At 55.3% G+C, this 22,199-nt stretch overlaps 1 protein-coding gene and 1 long non-coding RNA gene across 2 annotated transcripts; one reads left to right on the forward strand and one right to left on the reverse strand.

Annotated features, from left to right (window-relative positions):
* Positions 1-2,243: 2,243 nt before the first annotated feature.
* On the reverse strand, positions 2,244-9,868 carry NR1D1 (nuclear receptor subfamily 1 group D member 1). The gene is made up of 8 exons (XM_060134295.1): positions 9,279-9,868; positions 6,222-6,557; positions 5,839-5,927; positions 5,597-5,741; positions 4,607-5,250; positions 4,130-4,315; positions 3,227-3,437; positions 2,244-2,574 (listed from the first exon to the last, which is right to left on the reverse strand). Exons 1-8 carry the CDS (start codon positions 9,307-9,309, stop codon positions 2,375-2,377), a joined length of 1,842 nt encoding a protein of 613 aa, XP_059990278.1. The 5' UTR covers positions 9,310-9,868; the 3' UTR covers positions 2,244-2,374.
* Positions 8,753-21,864, forward strand: LOC132511254 (uncharacterized). Its single transcript, XR_009537568.1, has 3 exons — positions 8,753-9,488; positions 11,257-11,342; positions 21,540-21,864. It is a non-coding gene; the product is annotated as an uncharacterized LOC132511254 (long non-coding RNA).
* The last annotated feature ends 335 nt before the right edge of the window (positions 21,865-22,199 follow it).

The raw sequence follows: 22,199 nt of genomic DNA on the forward strand, positions 1-22,199 counted from the left end.
AGGCAGGCACCGGAATGGGGGTGCTTAGATAAGTGGCACTTAGTCGAAGCCCCGGGGGAGGGGGTGGTTGGTGCTCCTCCTCTTTTCTTTGAAGCTCTTTAGGCCAGCCGCCCCTGTGCCCCCGGAACCCCTTTCCCCTCTTCTTTTCTCTAATTCAGGGACTTTGGCTTGAGCCACCTCCCACCCTCCTGGTGAGGAGTGCTCTGTTGGTCTGCACTTGGGTGAGCTGCCCTCCTCCTCCCTTTGGCTATCGCCCACTCCGCAGGCGAGAGAGGGAGGGAGGAGGTAGCCCTCTGAGGGTGGGGGGAGGGGAGGGTGGGGGAGGGACGGAGCAGACCAGAGGGCCCTGGGCTCAGGGCTGCATGTCGGCAGGGATGGATGGGTGGACACAGATGCCCCCGGAAGCCATGGGGAATGGGGCAGGGGGCGGGGGGAGGGGTGCCAGGGCTTCCTGCGCTTTGCACTATTGGGGCAAAAATGTCTTAAGCAGTGGGGAACCTGCCACCCCACCCTGACCCTCAGCCTGCCACAGCCCCCTTCACACACACACACACACACACACACACACACACACACACACACGGGAAGGCAATGCTATGCTGCCCATCAGGGCATGTCCTTCCCCCACTGTTCAGGTGTTCCGACAGGGCTGGAGGGCCTAGAAGAGCATCTGCTATCACCTGTGCATGTGCCTGCCCAGCCCCCCTTGGGTTCGTGGGCTGCCCGTGCTGTCCTTGTCCGTCTCTACCCTCTCGCTCTCCTGGGGTACTGATTCCTGTATTACTCCAGTCCCATGGATAAGCCCTCTTGTACCCTCCTCCCACCCCCTGGGGGCCCAGTGGAATTCCTGACCTGTCTGCAGTCTCTCTATCCCTCCATCCCCACGTCCACCCCTCCGTTCCTATTCTCAGCCATGCCCATGGTGGAGAAAAGGCCTTCAAGAGGCCTGGCCTCTTACAGGCACTTGGGAATCCCCCCTCCCCCTCCCCCTCCCCAATCATATGAGCTGTGATCCCCCACTCCTCCCCGTAACCCCCGACCCCTCCCCCCACTCTCAGTGACGTGGGGTGTATGTGTGCGTTTCTCTGTGTGAATGTGTGAGCAAGTACACGTGGTGGGGGAGGAGCCGGGGGGACTCAGGAGCGCCACGCACCTGCTCTAGAGAGGCAGCTGTCCCAGTCCCTGCTTTGGAAGTGAGGGACAGGGCCCTCTCCTGGGGGCCATTGGTGCTAATGAGGGGGATGGCCTTGATGTGGGTGCTTAGCATGCCTCCCCCAGTATTGGCCCGGGGCACTAGGGCAGGCAGAGTGGGGCAGCAGGTGCAGTGTTGGTGGGAGGAGGGTGCCAGGCCAGGACAAGGGGGTGCCAGAGCCATGACCACTACCCCACCCCCACCACCCGCCTCTCCATCTCAGTATTCCCCCTCCCATCACTCATAACACACATACCTCATCCAGCCTCCTCCCTGCTCAGACTTGGGGAGGGTGGGGGTGGAGGAGCCCCTACCCCTTCCCCTGGTGGCGGGTCTACAGGGCTGGGAGAGGGCAGGGCGTGTGACACAGACACCGTCCATAAGGGGGACAGTAATTCCTGCCCTGGGAACTCCTGGGTGGGAGGAGGGGGACACTTCCTTGCAGGCGCTACTGAATGTATGAGAAGCTGGTGCTGGGGTGGGGGGAGGGGGGCTGTGGCCAGAAACAGGGAAGGAGGTAGGTCCCTTCCCCAGGGAGGGGTGGGGCCAGTAGGGGTGACTTGGGGGCTCCTACTCCTGCCCCACGTTGACAATCAGTATGTCTGTTTTGTGCGATTTTTCACCCCGTTGTGTTCTGGGTCAGGATTTTAAAGAAAGATATTTTTATGGTAATTGTTGCTCGTCTATTTTACTATATATTTATGTAATAAATATATGATGAAAATAATCCCCTTGGGCACCCCCCCCCTTAGACTTGTGTGCTGTTTCCCTGTATCCTCCCATCTGCTGGCCAGAGGACCCACCCCACAAACTGACCAGGTGGAGAGGTGTGCCCCCAGCCTTGGCCACGTTTCCGCCCCGCCCCCCAGAACGAGCACACACCACAGAAGCCAGCTCAGCTGTGAACTACTGGATTTGAGACAGGAATAGAACAAATCGGGGGGCTAGAGAGTAAGAGGGGGGAGAGAGTGGTTTAAATAGGGGAGGCAGGGGAGGTTCAGTGATGGGGGAGGGAGGCAGGTATTACAAGAAGGCTCGGGGGGCCAGAGGCTCATCTTGGAATATTTTATAACAATATAAATAAGATTCTGGTTTGCTTTTCCTTTTCGTCTCGTAAAGGAGAGAGAAGTGCAGAGTTCGATTCTGTACAAGGGGGCAGCGGCAGAAGGCCGGCCGGGCGGGTCACTGGGCGTCCACCCGGAAGGACAGCAGCTTCTCGGAATGCATGTTGTTCAGGGTCCGCAGGTCCGGCAGCTTGAGCAGCAGCTTGGTGAAGCGGGAAGTCTCCGAGGGCCGGTTCTTCAGCACCAGAGCCCGAAGAGCCCGCAGCAGCGTCTCCTGGAGCTGCTCCACCGAAGCGGAATTCTCCATGCCCGAGCGGTCTGTGGGGAAGACGACGGCAGTGAGGCAGGCTCCCTGAGCTCCTCTGACGAGGAGGACCCGGAGGCCTGCGAGGACGCGGCGGCGGCCATGCAGCCTCTCCCCGAAGCCCCTCAGAGGGCCGATGGGGAAGGAGGAGGAGGGGGAACATGACTCCCTCTCCTAGGCCTCTGACCCAAGAGCAGGAGGTGCCTGCGACCTGGGAGCCCAGGCTCAGCAGGGCTGGCCCCCTCCCACCCCACCAGGCCGCTCTCCTTCCCTGAACAGGCCAAACACGCCCAGGCTCCCTTGCTTTTTGTTCTGTAGTTCCCTCTGCCTGGGATGCCCTTCCCCCTCTCTCTGCCTGGCAGTATCTTTACTTGTCCTTTGAGGCCCCACTCAAGTGTCACCTCCTTCCCCAGCTCCCCAGGCAGAAATAGTTGTGTGTGCTTCCAAAGCCCTTGGTTCATGCTTCTACTGTGACACTTATCTCACTGTTTTATAATTAGTCGGGCATGAGTCTGTCTCCTGAGCTAGACTGTGTCTGAATCATGTCTGTATCCCCAGTGCCCGGGTGCAGGGCCTGGCCTAGAGTAGGTACTCCATAAAAGGTGTGTTGAATCGAACTGCGTCCGCCTCCTCCCGGGGTCAGGCTCAGGCGGGAGCCTGACCTACCTGCAGAGACGAGCACCACCGCGGTGAAGAGGCCCAGCTCCTCCTCGGTAAGCGCCAGGGAGTTGAGCTTCTCGCTGAAATCGAACATGGCGTTGAGCAGGTCTCCCATGCCCATAGCGCCAAGCTCCTGCAGGCTGTAGGTGGTGCGGCTCAGAAACATCACTGTCTGGTCCTTCACGTTGAACAGCGACGCAAAGCGTACCATCAGCACCTAAAGCGGGGACAGTCATCCTGGGTGGAGTGGGAGGAGCAATCGCCAAGTTGCCCCTAAAGTTTTTTTTTGTTTTTTCTTTTTTGTTTTTTGCGGTACGCGGGTCTCTCCGGACGCGCAGGCTCAGCGGCCGTGGCTCACGGGCCCAGCTGCTCCGCAGCATGTGGGATCTTCCCGGACCGGGGCACGAACCCGTGTCCCCTGCATCGGCAGGCGGACTCTCAACCACTGCGCCACCAGGGAAGCCCTCCCCTAAAGTTTTGTGAAAGGGTTACTGGTGCTGCCTTAGATTTCTCAGTCAAGACTGGGGCTAGTTTCTGAGTAAGCAATGAGAGGGGTGCGGTGCCAGGTGGATGGGGAACATCCCACTGGCTTTGGAATCCAGCCTGAATCTGGGTCTCAACCTTGTCGCTCCCTGTGACCTTGGGCAAGGCACTTCACCAAAGTGAATGTGCTCATGCCTAGAACGGGAATAGCGCTGTACCCTAAAGTGTTATTTTAGGGTAATAGGATGTAATTAGACCCCAGCTGAGATGACAGAAGTCCCAGCCATCCACAGGCAGGACTGGGAGGGATTCTGCCCCTTCCTTCATCCGTCAAGAGTAAGGTTTCAGAGCCCCTGCCCACCCCAGACACCCTTTCTGCTGGATCCTTCCCAAGGTCAAGAGCAGGGAGCACAAAGGGTCACTCACCTCAAAGGTGCCAGCCTTAAGCAGGGTGACCTGGTCGTGCTGAGAAAGGTCACGGAAGCCAGGGATGTGCTTGGCAAACTCTACCACCTCCCTCACAGCGGGCGTGAAGCTCATGGAGAAATCCTCCCAGATCTCCTGCACAGTTCGCCCACTGCGTCCGTGCGGGTACATGTTCATGGGACATGCCTGGAAGAGGAGAGAATTTGGGGAGGGGAGTATCAGTCAGGCTGCCTCAGATAGGCTTCCCCAGCAGTGCTGGGCCCCCGACTCTGCTTGGGTTAGAGTTGTGGCGTTGGAGGATGGGTCTTTCAGGTAAAGTAGCAATCGGGTGCCAGGTGGAGATCAGGGATTCCCAGGCAGAGCCCTTCCTGCAGGGCTGAGCATCCTCCCTGCACCTAGCCTTCAGGCACACCCAGCGGCCCTGTGCTAAATCCAGTCTCCCCAGTCCCCTGCCCACTTCACCCCCAGTGCCCTCACCAGCAGAACGTTCTTGGAGTTGCCCTGCCGCAGACTGTCGGCAGGTGCTTCGCCTTCTGGGGCTGGGTACACGTGGGTGGGGCACAGATGGTGCCCATGGCTGTTTGGCTGGTGGCAGCTGTGATGGGCAGGGCCAGGGGGCCAGGTGGGAGGGTAAGAGGAGGGAGCCTGGCGTAAACTGTTCAGGGCCTCATTATGACGCTGGGCGGCCACGATGTTGTTGTCATTGGGGGCAGGCGGGCAGCCCTGACTTTCCCAGTGATGTGGGGTGGTGGCTGGAGGGTTGCCCGAGGCATGGTTGGCATTTAAGTTGCCAGGTGAGGTGCCCAGCTTGTCATGGGCGTAGGTGAAGATCTCTCGGTGGGCCCGGGCTACCTGGGATATTACATCCTCCACTGTGGGCTCAGGACTTGGGGATCGGGGAGGCGTCAGCTGCTGTGGGAACTGGGAGAAGCCCACCAAGGGTGAGGGGGCAGGGGCTGGGGGTGGGGAGGGGCCCATGGGGCTTGGGGTGGGGTGCTGGGTGGGCGGGGTCTCCAGCGGGCACTGGCTGCTTAGCTGGTTGTTGGCCAGGTTCATGGCACTCTGCATCTCAGCCAGCATCCGCTGCTTCTCTCGTTTGGGGATGCGCCCAAAACGCACAGCTGTGACAGGATGAGAGCAGTGTCAGGAAGTTCTAATACACACTCACACGCTTCTCTTCCTTCCTCCTGAAAGGGCAAGCCCCTTAGAGCTTGGGGTTCCACATAAAACCCACAAGGCCACACCCATTGAGGGGGTTTTCCAAGTAGGCATTACGGTAAGAGGTGACAAGAGAGACTAATGGGAAAGATGTGTGTGTTTACCTGAGACCCGATGAAATGTGGGCATCCCCTATGCAAAGGAGATGCCTAGTATTGGGCCTTTGTAAGGCAGGGATTAATTCAGAAACTTCCGAGTGGAAGAACGGAGGAGGGGGAGGGGAGGCTCGTGGGCACGGTGCTGCCTCACCATCTCGAGACATGCCCACGGAGAGACACTTCTTGAAGCGACACTGCTGGCAGCGGTTACGATTGATGCGGACGATGGAGCAGTTCTCGTTTTTCAGACACCTTTTGTACTGGATGTTCTGTTGGATGCTCCGACGGAAAAAGCCCTGTGGAGCCGGGGCAGCTAGTGAGCATCTCCGTCTAGGCCGGGCCTATGTGTCCTGTGGGAGAGGGTCACCTGCCCTTACCCCCACCCTGCCTCACCTTGCAGCCCTCACAGGCATGCACGCCATAGTGGAAGCCCGAGGCCACGTCCCCACACACCTTACACAGTAGCACCATGCCATTCAGCTCTGCGGGAAGAGAGGGGCAGTGGGTGAACAGGGCAGGTTTCTGAGTGGTCAGAGAGCTGGAGGTTTTCTGAGCTGGAGATTGGGCGGGGGGGTGGGGTGGGAAACTGAGGAGGAGCTTCAGTATCTAGGGGGCACCCGAATGAGCAGACAGGGCTGACAGCAGTTGGTGCAACTCTAGGAGAAATCCCTGAGGCCAGCGTAGGTCCTGGGAATAACTGTGTCACATGAATGTCAACTCCCCACCTCAGCCTGGACACCTTCCCTTCCCCCCAGATCGGCTGGAAATTTACTCACTGGTGATGTTGCTGGTGCTCTTGCTGGGGGACACTCGGTTGCTGTCTTCCAGGGCCACTTGTAGACCCCTGGGGGGGCTCCCGTTATAGAAGGAGGAAGATGACGACAACGAGGAAGATGAAGAAGGGGAACCATCGTCACCCAAGCTGGGTGGAGTGCTCCCAAAGGAGCGAGCTGGGTCCTGGGTGAGGGAGCCAGTGGGTGATGGTGGGAAGTAGGTGGGACAGCCTTGGGTCAGGGACTGGAAGCTGCCATTCGAGCTGTCACTGTAGAGGGACTCGGGGCTGGTGCGGTTTGGGGAGGAGCCGCTGGAGCCGATATAGGTGATGACGCCACCTGGCAGGAGAACCCAAGGGAAAGGCGTGTCAACCGCCATATATCTTTGGTCCTAGGTCACCACTCTGCCCATCTCTCACCTGCCTCCCAAAACACTGTTGGATACTCAGAAGTTAACCATGTGAAACACCTAATCCTGGAGTCCCCAGAAGAGCCACAATAAGCAACTCCCCAACACATACCAGACACGGCCAACCAACCACCGCAACTCTTGGCAGGTACACTCAGCTTCTGCCTGGCGTGCGAGGTACCTCTCTAGAGGCATGACCTCTGTGATGCTCTGCGAGTATCTCACATATGTACCAACCCCCCCACCCCCGCCCTGGATGCCTTCCTTTAGAATATCAACTGCAGCTAATGACTTAATTGTCAGCAGCTGACCTCGGGATAGGATGAGCAGCTGAAAACCATTCATAATGCCCAGGCTTCAAAAAAAAAGAACAAAACCCAGCTGCTGATTTTAATGCCAAGACCATTCCAGTGATGAGACCATGGAGGGGCAGCTAGCCAACAGTGAGGAGAGTGGGGGTCTTACAAGAGCAAAACAATCACATTCCCTCAAAACTGGAAGACGTATTCTCCAAAGGTACTGTTCCCCTGGCCTCCAAGATCAAGAGTCAGAGTGGACTCTATCCCTGAACCCAGGGAAGGGCTTAACAGTATGAGTTGCAGGAGTTGGAAGTGAAGGACAAACTGTCCAGCCTCAGGCTTTGGAATTCCCCCTTCTAGATCTCTCTGCCTGGTGACAATGACCTTGGCTCTCTGGCCATTCAGGGACTTTGGCCCTCTAGTTATATTGCCAACCAGGTGGCTGTGTTCCCATTGCATTAGCAGGAGAAGAAGGTGACCTGCCTGCCACACCTTTGCCAAGTACCTCGCATGGCCTGCCATGGATGGGGTGGGAGGAGGGAGGATCCCAGGACACGTGTGAGCTGACACAGGGCATGCCACCGTGTCTACAGAGGCACATGTCTTGCTCACCCACTGACACACACTAAGCTGGGCAGAGCAACCCTAAAATAGCTCAAGGTTGGTCAGGGTGAACCGAGTTCCCTGTAAAATAATTGCACAATAGATCGGCTCCTACAGTTTCAGGGCTGAGGTGGGGGAATGGGATATTTATTTGGTGGTAAATGAACCTGACCCAGTTCAGCCATCCCCCAAAGAGAAGTAAGACTCATCCGAAGAGACTTCCACCTGGAAGTGTGGGGCACACTCAAAAGAGTCTAGTTTTAGATCTGGATCTATCACCACCAACTTGATTTGTGACCCAGAGGAAATCAACTCCCCTCTCTGGGTCCCAGTTTTCCTTTCTGTGGGGAAAAAAAAAAAAAAGATGAAAGAGACTTAATATCCTTTCAGCTATGTTTCTGGGATGTAGTTGTTCTGCGGGAAGCCCTTAGGAGACAAACTGCTTCTTGTTTGCTGGGAGTAGGCGTAAGACAGTGTTTGCAGGACTAAGAAACGAGATGCTTGGGGAACAGAAAGAATTTGTAATGTGGAGAAGCTGAGTCTAAAGGCAGTACGGTGAGGTAGATGCAAAGAGAATGAAGAGGAAAAGAGTGAGGAGAAGGGTGGCTAGATGTGAGGTCCCCTTGAGGAATGTAAACATGAGGCCACGAGAGGTCAGGGATGGCTCTGTCTTACTCTGCATCGGTTATGGGGAAGGAGGAGAGGGCCGGGCAGGCGGACAGGAAAAGGAGGCAGGCGGGGGCGGTGAGTCAGCCCAGCTTCACCCAGATCTCGGCGGGGCGGGGCGGGAGCCGGGCCCTCAGCCGGCCTCACGTCCCGGCTCCACGTGTGCCTCTTGCACGTGGCTCCCCAACGAGGAACCCCAGAACCCGAGGTTCCGCCCTCTCCGCTTCCCGTCAATCGGGAGCAGCAGCCCCGCCCCCCGCCCCGCCCCTCCTCGGCGTCCGGGGTCCCAGTCTAGGGCTGGGTCCCTCACGCCAGCTGGGTCAGGACTACTAAGGGGAGGAGAGAAGGGTACACGCGTTGCCGGGGCAACGGGGGGCGGAGCTCATTATGTAATGGGGCCGGGAGGCAACCACCAATGGGGTGGCGGCGACGGCTTCTGCAGAATGAAAACAAACGCAGCACGTGGGCCCGGCTCCGCAGCCATGTGAGCGCTCCGGGCTGCCGGGGCGCTCTGGGTGTCCTTCCTGGGGCAGAGCACCACTCGTGGGGCTCCTCAAGTGCCGCTCCCTACTGAGGATTCACCAGTGAGATCCGACCCATCCCCCCAGCCCCTCCTGCCTGGAACCCAGGTCGCCCCACTGCTTCTCGAGTTCCCTCGAGCCTGCAGGAACTAAGGGAAGAGGAAGATTGGAAGGAGGGGGTCCTCCTTCCGAGAAGTCCAGGCATGCCACAGCTGCAGGGGGTGGACAGATGGGGGCGTTTCGGGGCACTGCTCCAAAACTCCCAGTTCTTGTAAACTGTTCATCTCACCACACGTACCCGCTCTCCATTTCCTCCTTCCCCGCGATCCGAGTCCTTCAGGCTAAAGAGAGGGGCTCTGAGGGGTGATGGTGGGGCGCCTCCGGGCGCATTCCCAGGCCGAACAACCCACTCTGGAAATCCCAGCCTACGGCCCCCATCACGCTAGCAAATCCCCAGGCCGAGGGAGTCTCCAGTCCCTTACAAAGTTCCTTACAAAGGCGTAGATGGAGGAGAGGAGACAGTGACAGAGAAAGAATGATGGTAGCAAAGGAATCTTAGTACCTGTGTTGTTGTTGGAGTCCAGGGTCGTCATGTCTTCACCAGCTGACAGCGGTCATTCAAACTGGACCTTGACACAAACTGGAGATTACAATTGCCGCTGTCGCCCCCTGGGAACTGACCGAGGACGGGGAGTGGACCGCGGCTCACGATAAGGATCCTAGGCACCCTGCAGCAAGGTCTTGGGGTGGCCGACTGCAGCCCTGCAGAAGGGTAGGACGCTGAGGCAACGGAGGTCGGCTTTGCATGGGAAAAGCAAGAGAGTGTGGGGGAAGGGGGCGGAGGGAATCAGCCTGCAGTAGTTCTGGCTAGAAGGTAGCAAGGAGGGTCGGGTCTCTGCAGTGCCCGGGGTGCCACTGCCTGAAGGCTCCGCAGCGCTGCAGGGTAGGGAATCTGGAGCTCCCGGTGCAAAAGTCCCAGAGGGAGAGAGGTTGCAGTCAGGAAGTAAGTACGTGATGGGAGAAACGGGGCACCCAGGCGCAAAGAAGCGAGACGTGTGCCCTGCTACGTTCCCTCGGCAGCAGTATTTCACTCTGCCAATCTCAACGGCCTTTTGCCCCAGCCTTTTTCTCTGGGACAGAGGGCTCTGCGCAGGCGCCAGCAACCCAGGGTTCCCGGGCCGCACGCGGCACTGGAGCAGGTACCATGTGATCCCAGGGAGCGCCTCGTGCCCCAGTGACACACTTTTCCAGCAGCAGGCACGTTGAGTTCCGTGCGCCTGCGTAAAGCCAAGGCTGTCGGGATATGTAGTCCATTGGCAAAGTGGGCGGACTGCGTATATTTCCCCGTTTCTGCCTCGCAAAAGCTCCTGCTGGAACCGGGGAGGAGCTGAGAGCCTTGTGGGGTGGAGTGCGCTGAGAGTCAGGGTGGCGTGTTTGGAAAGCCTGTATGGCAGAGGCATGTGAATTCCTGGGGAGCGGCTGGCAAGCTTGGCCGCTCTCTGGGAGATCAAAGCTAACAACCCCTTTCTGCAAACCTTGCAAACGTGAGGGCTTCACGTGATTGCAGGACTGACTTCGCCTTGAGGTTACTGGTGACACGAGAGAGATGACAAGTAGGAATATCCCCTCGGTCAGGAGCTTAAGCTGAACTTCTGCTGCAGAGCCAAGTCCTGAGATGGAAAGGAAATGTGGCCCCTGTTCCATTCTACTCCCCTAGGGAAACGAGTTGCCATGGCGGTGGGGGGGGGCGTGGTGAGGATGTCCCTGGGGACTCCCTGTTTTCGTGTATGACACCACCCCACCCACTGAAGGTGACTTCGGGGTGAGTCATTTCCCTTTGTCTAGGAAATAAAAAGGACAAGGGAGGAGAGCTTTGTGGTGAAAGTGCTTTGAAGTTCTAAAGGGGCCAGAGGTGAGGCAGGGCTTGGGGGCAGAGTGACACCCCCCTCCCCACCCTCAGTGCTTCAGGGTAGCGTGGATTCCACGGAAGGGAACACAAAGACCATCTTAACCCTCTCTCCCTTACTGACGAGGAAAATGAGTCTTAGAAGAAGTGATTGGCCCAAGGTCAGGCATCCATTGCTAGTTTCATTTGACCACCATCAAGGAGGTGGGCAGACATGGAAATGAAACGCTGAATAGGGGTTAGAAACAGCCCGCATCTCCCTTCAGAGGAGCAACTCTGCCCCATTGGCGAAAAAGGGTCTCCAGTCAAGGTCTATCCTGTTTTGGGGTTTTTTTTTTTTTGGCCTCGCTGTGTGGCTTGTGGGATTCCCCAACCAGGGATTGAACCCGGGCCTTCGGCAGTGAGAGCTGGGAGTCCTAACCACTGGGATGCCAGGTATTTCCCGAGGTCTATCCTGTTTGAGGACTTGGCTTGCGGGGAGAGCTGCAAGCCTCTTCTTGAAGCAGCCAAGTGAACCTGGGCCACCTGCTGCTTCCTGCTAGTCCCTCCTCAGTCCCACTGCTCCTAGGGAGGGTTTTTTTTTTTGTCTTTTTTTTTTTTCCCACACAGGAAGCCCTTCTCCACTTGTTCACAGATAGCTCCTGGGACAGCATTGATGGATGCCTGGAAACAGCTACCGAAAAAGTAAAGAAAAGGAGGCGTGTGGACACCAAGGAAGGAGTAAGCTGGGTGGTAAGGAAGTAAGCAGAGAGGACTGTGAAGATGACTGAAGGGGAGGCGGCTGGGCAGCTGGCCTGACCACTCGCTGGCCCTCTGACTCCCAGGGGAAGACAGATGGGCTCCCTAGAACGGCCTGGGCTTTAGCTTTGTTTCCTTGCCCCCAAGAACAGTGGGAGAGTGAGGGCAGTGGGCTCTTCCCTGGCCTGCCCTGGCCCCTTGGCCCAGAGCTGGGAAGCTGCAGCAGAGCGTGGGAGGAGCTGGGAGGGGCTAGGACAAACAAGGAAAGAGGCTTTTCAGGAAAACTTGGTTCTGAACTCAGCCTCCACCCCCTCTCCCTCCTCCTGCTGGGCTCTGGAGGGAAAACTGGGAGGTGAGCTGCCATGTCCGGCACTGCATGCTCTCTGCGCCCTTCCTGAGTCTCCATCAGAGCCAGGGCCAGGGCCAGAGCCCGAGCCCAGGGACCTGCCAGGGCTAGACTCAAAATCAGGGACCTTGGTATGACCTCTAGCTCCCCACCAGCCCAGCACCCCCGTTAGCACACTCCCTTTCATTGCCCTGTTGGGCAGCTACAGTTCTTCTTGCTGCTGTGGTCACCCTGCCCACCCCTTGTTCTACTTGCTGGTGTTTATCCCTACTCGGGGAGGGCAGGGGTCAAGACTCCCTCCCTGAGTTTACAGCCAGTGAGAGGGAGGAGGAAGCAGAGGCAGCCAGAGCTGAAATGCAGTCAGCCTGACTCTTGGCAAGAAGCTGGGTTGTTTTGCAGTCTGTGTGAGGTACGAAGGCGGAGGCTGGGAGGGAGGAGGCAAAGGAGGGGGGTTACTTCTGCGCCCTCCTTCCTCTGCACTTCTTATAGGGCCCCTCCTTTGCTCCCTGACAAAGAAGTAACTTTGGGATCTTCCTTCTACAACTGGAGAGAAGGATACAGAATAATGACGAGGCAGGACTCTCCCTTGGCTCTAGAAGCTTCTGTCTATCCATCCTGCTCCTCTCTCTGTCAACAGCTGCTGGGAGAAGGACAGAGACTATGGGACTAAGAGCCCCCAAATGGAGGGAGAAAAGGCTGGGTTGTCTGGCCTTTGGGGACCTGGAATAGAATCTAGCTTTGGCCTCTCTATGACCTCAACCTTGACCTAAGACAACAGGTGTATCTCAACACGGCCTCCCACCCCTCCTGCCAGCTGGACATTCCAGTTCACTTCTATACACACACACACACACACACACACACACACACACACACACACACACACCTGTGCATGCTCACGCACCATGTCTCCCATAGCGAAATTCAGCCCAAGAACAACTTGGACCCTTAATAAACAGTGCCCAGGTAGAACCATGGGGAATGGGTGCATATCCAAGACCCAGCACAGCAGAGCACACCTGGCTCCATGTTGCCCACACTTCTGCTCCGATTCCTCAGAGTCTGGGATCCGAGACTGACCTCACCATTTAGGGGCCGGGTGGAATCCTGTGTGTGTGTATATGTTTCCAACTATGTGTTAAATTCTCTTGAATTTCTTTGGTCTGGGGAGGACAGCAGAGATAGGGTAGAGGAAGAGAAGAGAGTGAGAGCTCCAAGCTCTGGCCAGAGTGTGATCATAGGATCATGAACGAGAGACTGCATGTGTGAGTGTGTAAGTGTGAATGGCAAGAATGTGTGTGGATGTGTGTGTTTGATCCAAGACCTATTTTCCTCATCGGTAGGGTGCTCTGGGTAACAAGGCAACACCCTGTGCAAATCCTGGGTGGCCTAAATCTTGGGCTGACTGCTTGACTGACTGACTGGGGTGGGTCCTTGCTGGAAACCAGGTCAGCCTTCAGTAGGAAGGAAGTGCCTTCCTTCCCCGCTCCTTTCTCACAGAACGAACCACTGCCCCAGGAAAACAACCTGCCTGCCCAGGTGATGCAGACCCAGGACAGAAACGCTGGGAATGCCCCAGCCCCAGGCAGCAAGCCCTGTGCCTGGGAGAGACTCATTCCCAGCCCTCCTAGATCCTTTTTCTGTTCTCTGAAAGACCAGCCAGCTTTCCCTAACCCACCAAAAGCTTTGATGTCTTGGGGAGAATTTCAGGAGAATTAAGTAGGAGGGTTAAAGTCTGAATTAATTTTTTCTCTGGGGGTGATAGAAAAAGGGAGGGTGAGGTATGATCCAAGCCTGGGTTCCATGGATGTGTTTTGTCTCAGATTCTATCTTTACCTCACTACTCCTTTTTCCAAGGAAAGGAAGTAATAAATATGTATTAAGTACCAACTGTATGCCAGGTACTGGGCTAAGTGTGTTACACAGATCATTTCATTGAACGTCCATGACAGCCCTATGCTGTAGGTCTCATTCTTAGTTTATTTATTTTTAAAATTTATTTATTTATTTTTGGCTGCGTTGGGTCTTTGTTGCTGCACGCGGGTTTTCTCTAATTGTGGCAAGTGGGGGCTACTCTTCGTTGCGGTGCTTGGGCTTCTCATTGCAGTGGCTTCTCTTGTTGCGGAGCACGAGCTCTAGACGCGCGGGCTTCAGTAGTTGTGGCTCGCGGGCTCGGTAATTGTGGCTTGCGGGCTTTAGAGCGCAGGCTCAGTAGTTGTGGCGCACAGGCTTAGTTGCTCCGCGGGATGTGGGATCTTCCCGGGCCAGGGCTTGAACCCGTGTCCCCTGCATTGGCGGGCGGATTCTTAACCACTTGCGCCACCAGGAAAGTCCTCATTCTTAATTTAGAGATGGGGAATCTGAGACTTAGAAACATTTATTAACTTGCCCAGGACGCTCCAGAGACAAGGCAACTTGTCTTGAAGCTGTATTTGAAGTGAAGCGCTTAAGATTGAGAAGATGTCACATTAAAGAATGGTGGAGTTAATGGAGACTTATGGAGGAGCTAAAGCTCCCCCAGCTGTCTCTTGGAACTACTACTATCAATGGCACAATGAAAATGGCAATGTTGGGAATTCAACCCCAGGCCTGAGGATAAAACTCTTCCCACTAGCAAGACTGCCCTTCCTTGAGAGAATGATTACTCTGGGTGGAATGTCTGAGCTGCAAGCTCATCCTGGTGTTTCCTAAGCAACGGTGGTGCTGGAAATGAGGTGTGTCACCAAGAAGGGGAAGCCCGAAGTACCCCTTGCTCCTGTCTCCACAAGTACCTTAGTTTCCCAGAACCTCTAACTCCACCCTCATTTCTTCTTCCCTTAAACTCCTCCCTCTCTCACTCCTACATTCCCCTCCTCTGGTTAGGTAGAAGGGGGCCAGATTAGGGTGCAAACAAACACACAAAAAAACAAACTTCCACATACATTGCTACAGAAGTGAGTAACTTAAGCAGGCATCCTTCTCTCCTCTGACCCCGTGACTCTGGGATATGTAGCTGGTGATGAAGGGAGAAGGACACATAGGTCTGGGCCCCTTAAAGGGCCATGGTGCTTCCTTCCATAGGTCTGGGCCCCTTAAAGGGCCATGGTGCTTCCTTCCATAGGTCTGGGCCCCTTAAAGGGCCATGGTGTATCAGGAATGGATTGGTTGGGGAAAAAAATGGGAATTCCCTGGCGGTCCAGTGGTTAGGACTTGGCGCTTTCACTGCCAGGGCCCTGGTCGGGGAAGTAAGATCCCACAAGCTGCGCGGTGCAGCCACAAAAAAAAAAAAAAAGGATTGGTTGTGTGGTGTGGTCTCTATCTTGCTGGAAGTCACCCTCGGTGGGGCCACATGAATGGGGGCTGCATGGATGCCCCCCTCCTGTGGGAGCCTTGTGCACGCAGACCCTTTGGTGAGAACCATATCTACATGTACCCCTTGGTAGGAACCAATCAATATGGGCCCATTGCCAGTAATGACCTGTTACATACTTGCTTACCTTTATAATTCATTTAGTCGATTGACTTTTCCAGTGAACCAAAGTTCTCCTTCCTTGTTAACACTTCAAATGCAAGTTTCAATTAAAAAAATTAAAAATAAAAAAGAATGGATTGGTTAAATGAGAGTACGGAAGACCACCAAGGACAGACACAAGTTGTATAAAAAGCCATAAGGAGGGACTTCCCTGGTGGCGCAGTGGTTAAGAATCCGCCTGCCAATGCAGGGGACACGGGTTCGAGCCCTGGTCCAGGAAGATCCCACATGCCGCGGATCAACTAAACCCGTGTGCCACAACTACTGAGCCTGTGCTATAGAGCCCGTGCGCCTAGACCTCGTGCTCCGCAACAAAAGAAGCCACCGCAATGAGAAGCACGCACACCACAACGAAGTCTAGCCCCTGCTCTCTGCAACTAGAGAAAGCCAGCGTGCAGCAACGAAGACCCAATGCAGCCAAAAATAAATAATAAAGTAAATTTATAAAAAAAAAAAGCCATAAGGAAACAACATCCTTCTTCCCCATTTACCTGCTTGAGAGATGAGCATTTTTGAAAACAGCCCTCTGAAAGCCACCCACCATCCTGGGCCAGTGCTTCTTCAGCAGATGCTTTGGGGAATCCTCCTTTGGGTTCCCCTCTCTGAGCCCAGGATCCCAGCAAAATCACAGGATCAAGGAGGTGACATGGACTGCCCTTGGCAGGAGAAAACTAAGCCCCAGAGTGCCCACTTTCTGGCACGGGGTTCCTCCTCCCAGATCGGGGGGCAGTGACATCCAGCACATGCTATGTCAAGGCCATCCTGTCCAACCTTTGCTATGCTGCTGCTGGAGCCCACGGGTGGTGTCACCTTCCAGGTCCCTGCACCTGCCCCTTGGCTGTCCTTGAGCCTCTGTAGGACTAAGATGCAGGGGAATGTATGGGGAGCGGTGAGGCTGGGATACCTGTGTGCCTGCCCCCATCGCCATCCCTTACCCCAAGCTCCATCTCAAACCCCCTCCGTGTCCAACATCTCCTCATTCCTTGAGCCTCTGCAGATCTCCATGCAGCTGCCTGGGGAGGCCGGAGGCTCATGACAGTCCTCGTGAGCAGGACGGACCTTGGAGGAGCTGCGGCCTGGGCAGGCATTAGGGGCTGAGTGTAGCTTCTGGGAGGCTTACATAAACACTGGCTGGGATGGGGAGGGAAAGAGGGATGCAACGGGTTGCCCAGGAAAAAAGCAACCCCGCCCCCCGCCAGCTCAGTCTGAGTGCAAAGGAGGAACATGGCTGATTTTTCCCACCTCCCATCCCTCTCCCCTGGTCTGCAGCTGTTAGTTGGGCTGGAAAGACTGCAATATGTTGGGGGAGGGGAGCAGGGGAAGGAGAAAGGGAGGATGCGACTTCACAAATTTGGGATCCCTCCCCTTTTTCTAAATTGGGGGTGGGGGTGGGGAGAAGCAATTTGCCAGAGATTTTCAATGCCGCGGGAAGGAGCTTTGGCTCATTAGAATGCGCAGTTTGCACCCTGAAAAAAAAATCTGTACTGGTTGCAAAAATGCAGACGCGTGTAGGGGCCCAGTGAAGAATTAAAAAAAAAAAAAAAAGCGCTAGCTCTGCAATGCAGGATCTGCGAAGTTTTGGTGCGGTGAGGAAATGTGGGTCGTGCTCCTTTCATTTGCTTGTTCCTGCTAACCTACTGTCCGCCTGACTCCAGCACAGTCTCACATCCCAGCAAGAGGCACTGCTGCTCAGAAACAGGGTCACGGGTGGGGGGCCGGAGCAGAGGAGTGGAAGCGGGGGTCTGGGGTTAGAGTGCTGACAGAGGTCTCTAAGGGGCTGGGAGGGCCAGATGGATGAGAGGGGACACTTCCATGAGGGATGGAGGCTGAGCTTGTCTCTCGCGTCACAAGGAAGAGTTTGTTCTCCAGCTGGACAGAGTTTGTGTTCTTCCAGATCTCACCCCCCATCCCCAGCCCATCCCTCAGCTCTTCCCTATCCTCAGTTGGCAGAGGGATTTTGCCCTTCCTGTCCACTAACCCCACAGACCACTGCTGCAGAAAGAATCCTTGCTTCCAGTCCCTGACCCCACAAATCCCTGCACACTCCTGGTTCTAATTCTGGACCGGGCACTCACTGTATCTCTGTGCGGCATCCTCCTTCCTAGAAAGAGGGGACCAGGCGGCCTGATTTGGGGAGCCCAGGCTGCAGGGAAACCAAGTCTTGGCTCTGGGCTGCCATTAGCACATCAGCCGGAGGACTGGGGCTGGCATCCTGTGCTCTTGGCTTGGGGAGGCCCTTTGTTCATTTGGGGCTTAGGGCTCTGGGTTGTGTAAATGCCAAGGGGCTGCCCGGGAGGAGAATATGCCTGGGGAAACCATGTTCCTTTCCTGGGTGTTTCCTCTCCTGGTGGCTTGGGAGAGACAGAGGAGACAGAAGCAGAATAAAGAGCCAGGAGACAGGGGGAAGGGAGCCCAGTGCCCTTTCACTCCTTCCCCATCTTTCCTCCGGTTTCTCCAGCCGGTGGAGGACAGGGCCGAGTGTGTGTGTCTGTGCCGGCTCGAGGCTCACGCGGGCTGCTGGGGTCACATGGCCCGGGCATGTGCAGCCTGCTCCATTTCTACCACAACAACTCGCTCATAAACAGCCCGGCTGCTGCGGCGGTGGCGGTGCAGACATGTGCAAGCGAGGGGGTGGGGCACGTGGCCCTGCCCGAGCCAAGGGAAGGCGCTCGCTCAGCAAGGCCTCTCCCCTCCCCATGCTGGCGCTGCCTCGCCACAGGAAATTCCTAGTGCTCCGTTGCTGCTGCAAAACATGTTTTGGGAAGTGACTTTAAAAAAGGATGGAGTCGATGGACTATTTAAAAAGAGAAAGTCTAATCAATCGGAGACCGACTTCTGCTCACCCTTGCCCTATCTTTCTGGGATCCCTGTAGGTGTTCGGGTGGAGGACTGAGCAGGAGTCACGTGTTCCCAATTCTCACCTGTTCCTTCCTCCTAAACTATATGACATTGGGACGAACCAGGTCCCCATGGTGAGCACTGGGGTGAGGGGCTGTGGTTCCCTAAGACAGTGATTCTCAGGATTAGTGGAGGGGTCAGCATCACCCAGGCACCTGTTAGAAATGCAAATTTTCAGGCTCCATCCCAGGCCCATTGAATGAGAAACTCTGGCGGTAGAGCCCAGCAATCTGAGTTTCACCCAGCTCTGCAGGTGATTCTGATGCAGGAGAACCACTGCTCTGGGTCTCTGTTCCCTAGCAATCAGTCCTGTAGGAGAATCTAGCCCAGGATCTGGAGAGGGTCTACCTTCTCCTTTTGTGCTTTTTCATCTCAAAGTTTAGCCAGAGAGCATAACCGGATTCAGTTTGACTCAGTGTAAAAAGCATTTATTGAGTGCCTACTGTGTGCAGGGATTCTGGGAATGAGAGCAAATGAGTAGTGGGAGGATAAGTAGCTGAGACGCGAAAGGGGAGGGTAAGGGTTTGAGGGGAAGAATGAGGGGAGGAGAATGCTAAGACTGATTATTTATCCTTTCTCCATCTTCCCTACTTTTCTTCCTGTCCTGAGACTCCTACAGAACAATTGATTGTGGGTTAAATTGTTTTGAGTCTGGAGGTAGAAATTGGTCCCTTGTCTATTTTTCCTGGCCATGAGGACCCCAAGCTCATTACAGCCATAGGTCCTTGACACCCCATGCAAAACCAAGACAGTATGGGCACCATGCATGTACACAAAAACACACACTCCTTTGGATCTTGGCGGGTAGGGAGAGCCAAGAAAAGAAATGAGGCCCCAGAGGGTTGGAAGTACCCTGGGCAAAATGAGTTTAACAGATAACAAGCAGGAAGAGTCTTTCAATGGGGCGGGTGGGGACAACCCTGGCCTACTCTAGCTTCCTGAGACACAGAAACTGTAACCAGAGGAAGCAGAGGGTCTCTGAGGCAAGTCACAAAGGCTCCAGAGAATGAAATCTAAGCCTTGAAAGCAAGGCGACTGGAGAATGGGGGATGGACAGTAGATCAGAAGGGTTCCCTTACACAGGCAAAGAGAGCAAGGGTGGGGCAGGGGAGGGAAAGCCAGGGAGGGGGCCATGCTCAGCCCCTCTCCTCTCCCTTTCCCTCCTCCGTCACATGCAGCCTCTTAGGAGCAGAGCTCCCATCACTGTCTCAGGTGCGACCAGTTGACTCCTGGCCTCTCCATGCTTCATTTTTTGAGGAATGCTTTCCTCTGTTACTCACAGAGCCCTTTCTCTCACTTCTCTGCAAGGTTTCCTCTCTGTGCCTGAAAGGCTCTGCGCTCAAGGAGCAAACAGCCCCGCAGGCTCAGCTGCAGTGACCTACATTGGCTCTCCTCTAGGCCCTGGGTGTGGGGGGCTGAGATTTCAAGATAGGAACTTGGGAATCTGGCACAGGTCTACAGATGATTTCAGGTAGACAGTCTGCAAAATCTGCACCGAGGGACCGCGAGGCAGGGGATGCCACAGGACTGAGCTCTCACTTTGTCACTTGTGGACAATATCAGAAGATTCTCCAACCCCCTCAATGCAAAAACATTTCTGAGCAGTGACCCCTTGGAGAGGACGCAGAGGCCTCTGACAGGCCTGGTCTCTATTCATTAGATTTGGGAGTAATTTCTGCCTGTTCCCCATTCTCGCTGAACCCATCCCAGTCGGCTACAGCTGGGTGGAAAGATTTCCTTGGCCTTGATGTAGACCAACAAGTTCAGATTTCAGCTGATTTATTTCAGGAACATGGAGAGTGAGCAGAGGTAGTCAGATATGCAGAAATTCACTCCCAAGCTTTACTACAGAGAGACGTACTTCCTTAGACCCAATGGTCCTGAGAAGGATCCAGAAGGAGCCCCAGGGCCAAATGACCGTTTACAAAACCCTTACCTTCAGGACCTGGCAGCTGAACCTCTCCTTCCAGCTACGTGCCTTCTGCAACAGGGAAGGCAGGTTCTGTAATAGGTTTTTTCCGCCTCTCTCACTATAAACCAGTGTTTAGGATGCCCACCGTCTCCATATTGTGGATGTTTTGCCCTGGCAAGGAAATCTTATTGTGGGGGTAGGAAATTAGGTGATGGTGACAGAGAATGATAGATGAGCCTTTTGCTTGGGGCCGGGGTGGGGGCGGGGGGGCGGAGGGAGAGAGAGACACGGAGAGAGCGCGCGAAAGCAGGCTATGCAGGATTGGGTGGCTCTCCTGTCCAAAGGGCTTCCCCTTGGCCAAGCCCCACCCCAAAGCCCAGGAAGTCCAGAGCTTGGCACCCAGCCAGGGTGAGAGCATTCCTCAGGACTCTGACAGGCTGTGGGGGATGGTGGTGGTGTTCCTACCACAAGGATGGGGGAGGGGAAGGAAACGCGCAGGGGAGGAAATGACCTCGGAGGGTAAGAGGTGGGGAACTAGTCCCAGTCCCACGAGAGAAGGGCTGAGGCTGGATGTCTTCCCAACGGCCATGCGAAGGGTCTGCAGCTTCAGAGCAAATGTCCCCTAAGTCACCTCTCTGCTCAGGGTCACCACTGACGTCCCAAACTGTCCTCTGAAGGCTCTATCTCTCTCTCTCCCCGCCCCCTCCCCCTTCCCCGTCCCCATCCCCGTCCCCGTCCCTAACTCTGGGACTGTGGTTGAGCTCGGGAGCCCCCGAGTGGCGAGAATCTAGAACTGCAGCTGGGCTGGGGGAGGAGCCCATCGGGTCTCCCTCTGTCTCTCCACCAGGGCCCCTCCCTTTTCCTCCACTAGACCCAGGACTCTGGAAATAGCACCTGGTAATGAGAGCGCTGACAGATGCTGAGTTATAGGAGAGCAAGTGTCCCTAGTCCTTAACGTTCTAGCTTGATTGCTTTGGAGCTGTTTCCTTTGAAAATAGGTGCCTTAGGACTCCTCCCATTCCCTTTGACACATCTCTCTTTAACATGCCCCTGGGTGGTGTGCTTCTTGGCTACAATGGAAGTCCCCTTGTTTGTGCCCCAAGATTTGTAGTTCTTGGGCTATCTACTATTCATGACCTCTGCGACTTTGGAGGGACAAATGGCACCCAACTATTCTGATTTTAAATTTACCCTTCCCTACCCTTCCTTCTCTGATCACTACCTGATGTACAACCCTTTCTCCTAGTCAGCCTCCGACCACATAACTTCCGTCACCCCAATTTCCTACCCCATCTCTCAACACCACATCTCATGTGGGGAAAAGGAGTGGGGCGGAAAATGGACAAAGCCCCGGTCAGAATTTTTCCCAAGGAAAACAGTTCCTCTGTTTAGCTTCACTTAACCTATTTTCTAGCTTTTCCTCTTTAGTCCCCTTGCTCTGCATCAAGCCTTCCCACTGGACTAATTTTTGCTGTCCTGCCCTCTCCCCCTTCCTTCACCATGATCTCCCAGGGCTCTTCCCATCCAGGACAAATGTTCCCAACGTTGAGAGAGGAGTATTCTCCATTCTGGAAGTAATTTGCAGCTTGAGGAAACTGAGCCCAGAGAGGAAGAACTGTTTCCAGTGTCGTTGGGGAAGAGGAGGTGACGGAGGAGGCAAGAAGCAGAACGCTCACCCTAGGAGAGGCCACGTTCCCATCATCCCGCCTGTAACTGAAGAACTCGGGTGGTATTCGGGGATCTCAGAGAGCTCTGCCAGCATCATGAAGAAGTCTAGGGGAAATGGAGTAGAGGTAACCAACTTTGCAGCTAGGGATTAAAACTCTACCCAACTCCACCTCCAAAGCAGTTTTCTTTTTTTTTCTAATTAATTAATTTATTTATTTTTGGGTGTGTTGGGTCTTCGTTGCTGCGCGGGGGCTTTCTCTAGTTGGGGTGAGCGGGGGCTACTCTTTGTTGCAGTGCGCGGGCTTCTCACCGCGGTGGCTTCTCTTTTTGCAGAGCACGGGCTCTAGGCACACAGGCTTCAGTAGTTGTGGCACGCAGGCTCACGCAGGCTCACGCAGGCTCAGTGGTTGTGGCGCATGGGCTTAGTTGCTCTGCGGCATGTGGGATCTTCCTGGACCAGGGCTCGAACCTGTGTCCCCTGCATTGGCAAGCGGATTCTTAACC

This window comes from Lagenorhynchus albirostris, chromosome 20 (assembly GCF_949774975.1).
Source record: "Lagenorhynchus albirostris chromosome 20, mLagAlb1.1, whole genome shotgun sequence".
Lineage (NCBI taxonomy): Eukaryota > Metazoa > Chordata > Mammalia > Artiodactyla > Delphinidae > Lagenorhynchus > Lagenorhynchus albirostris.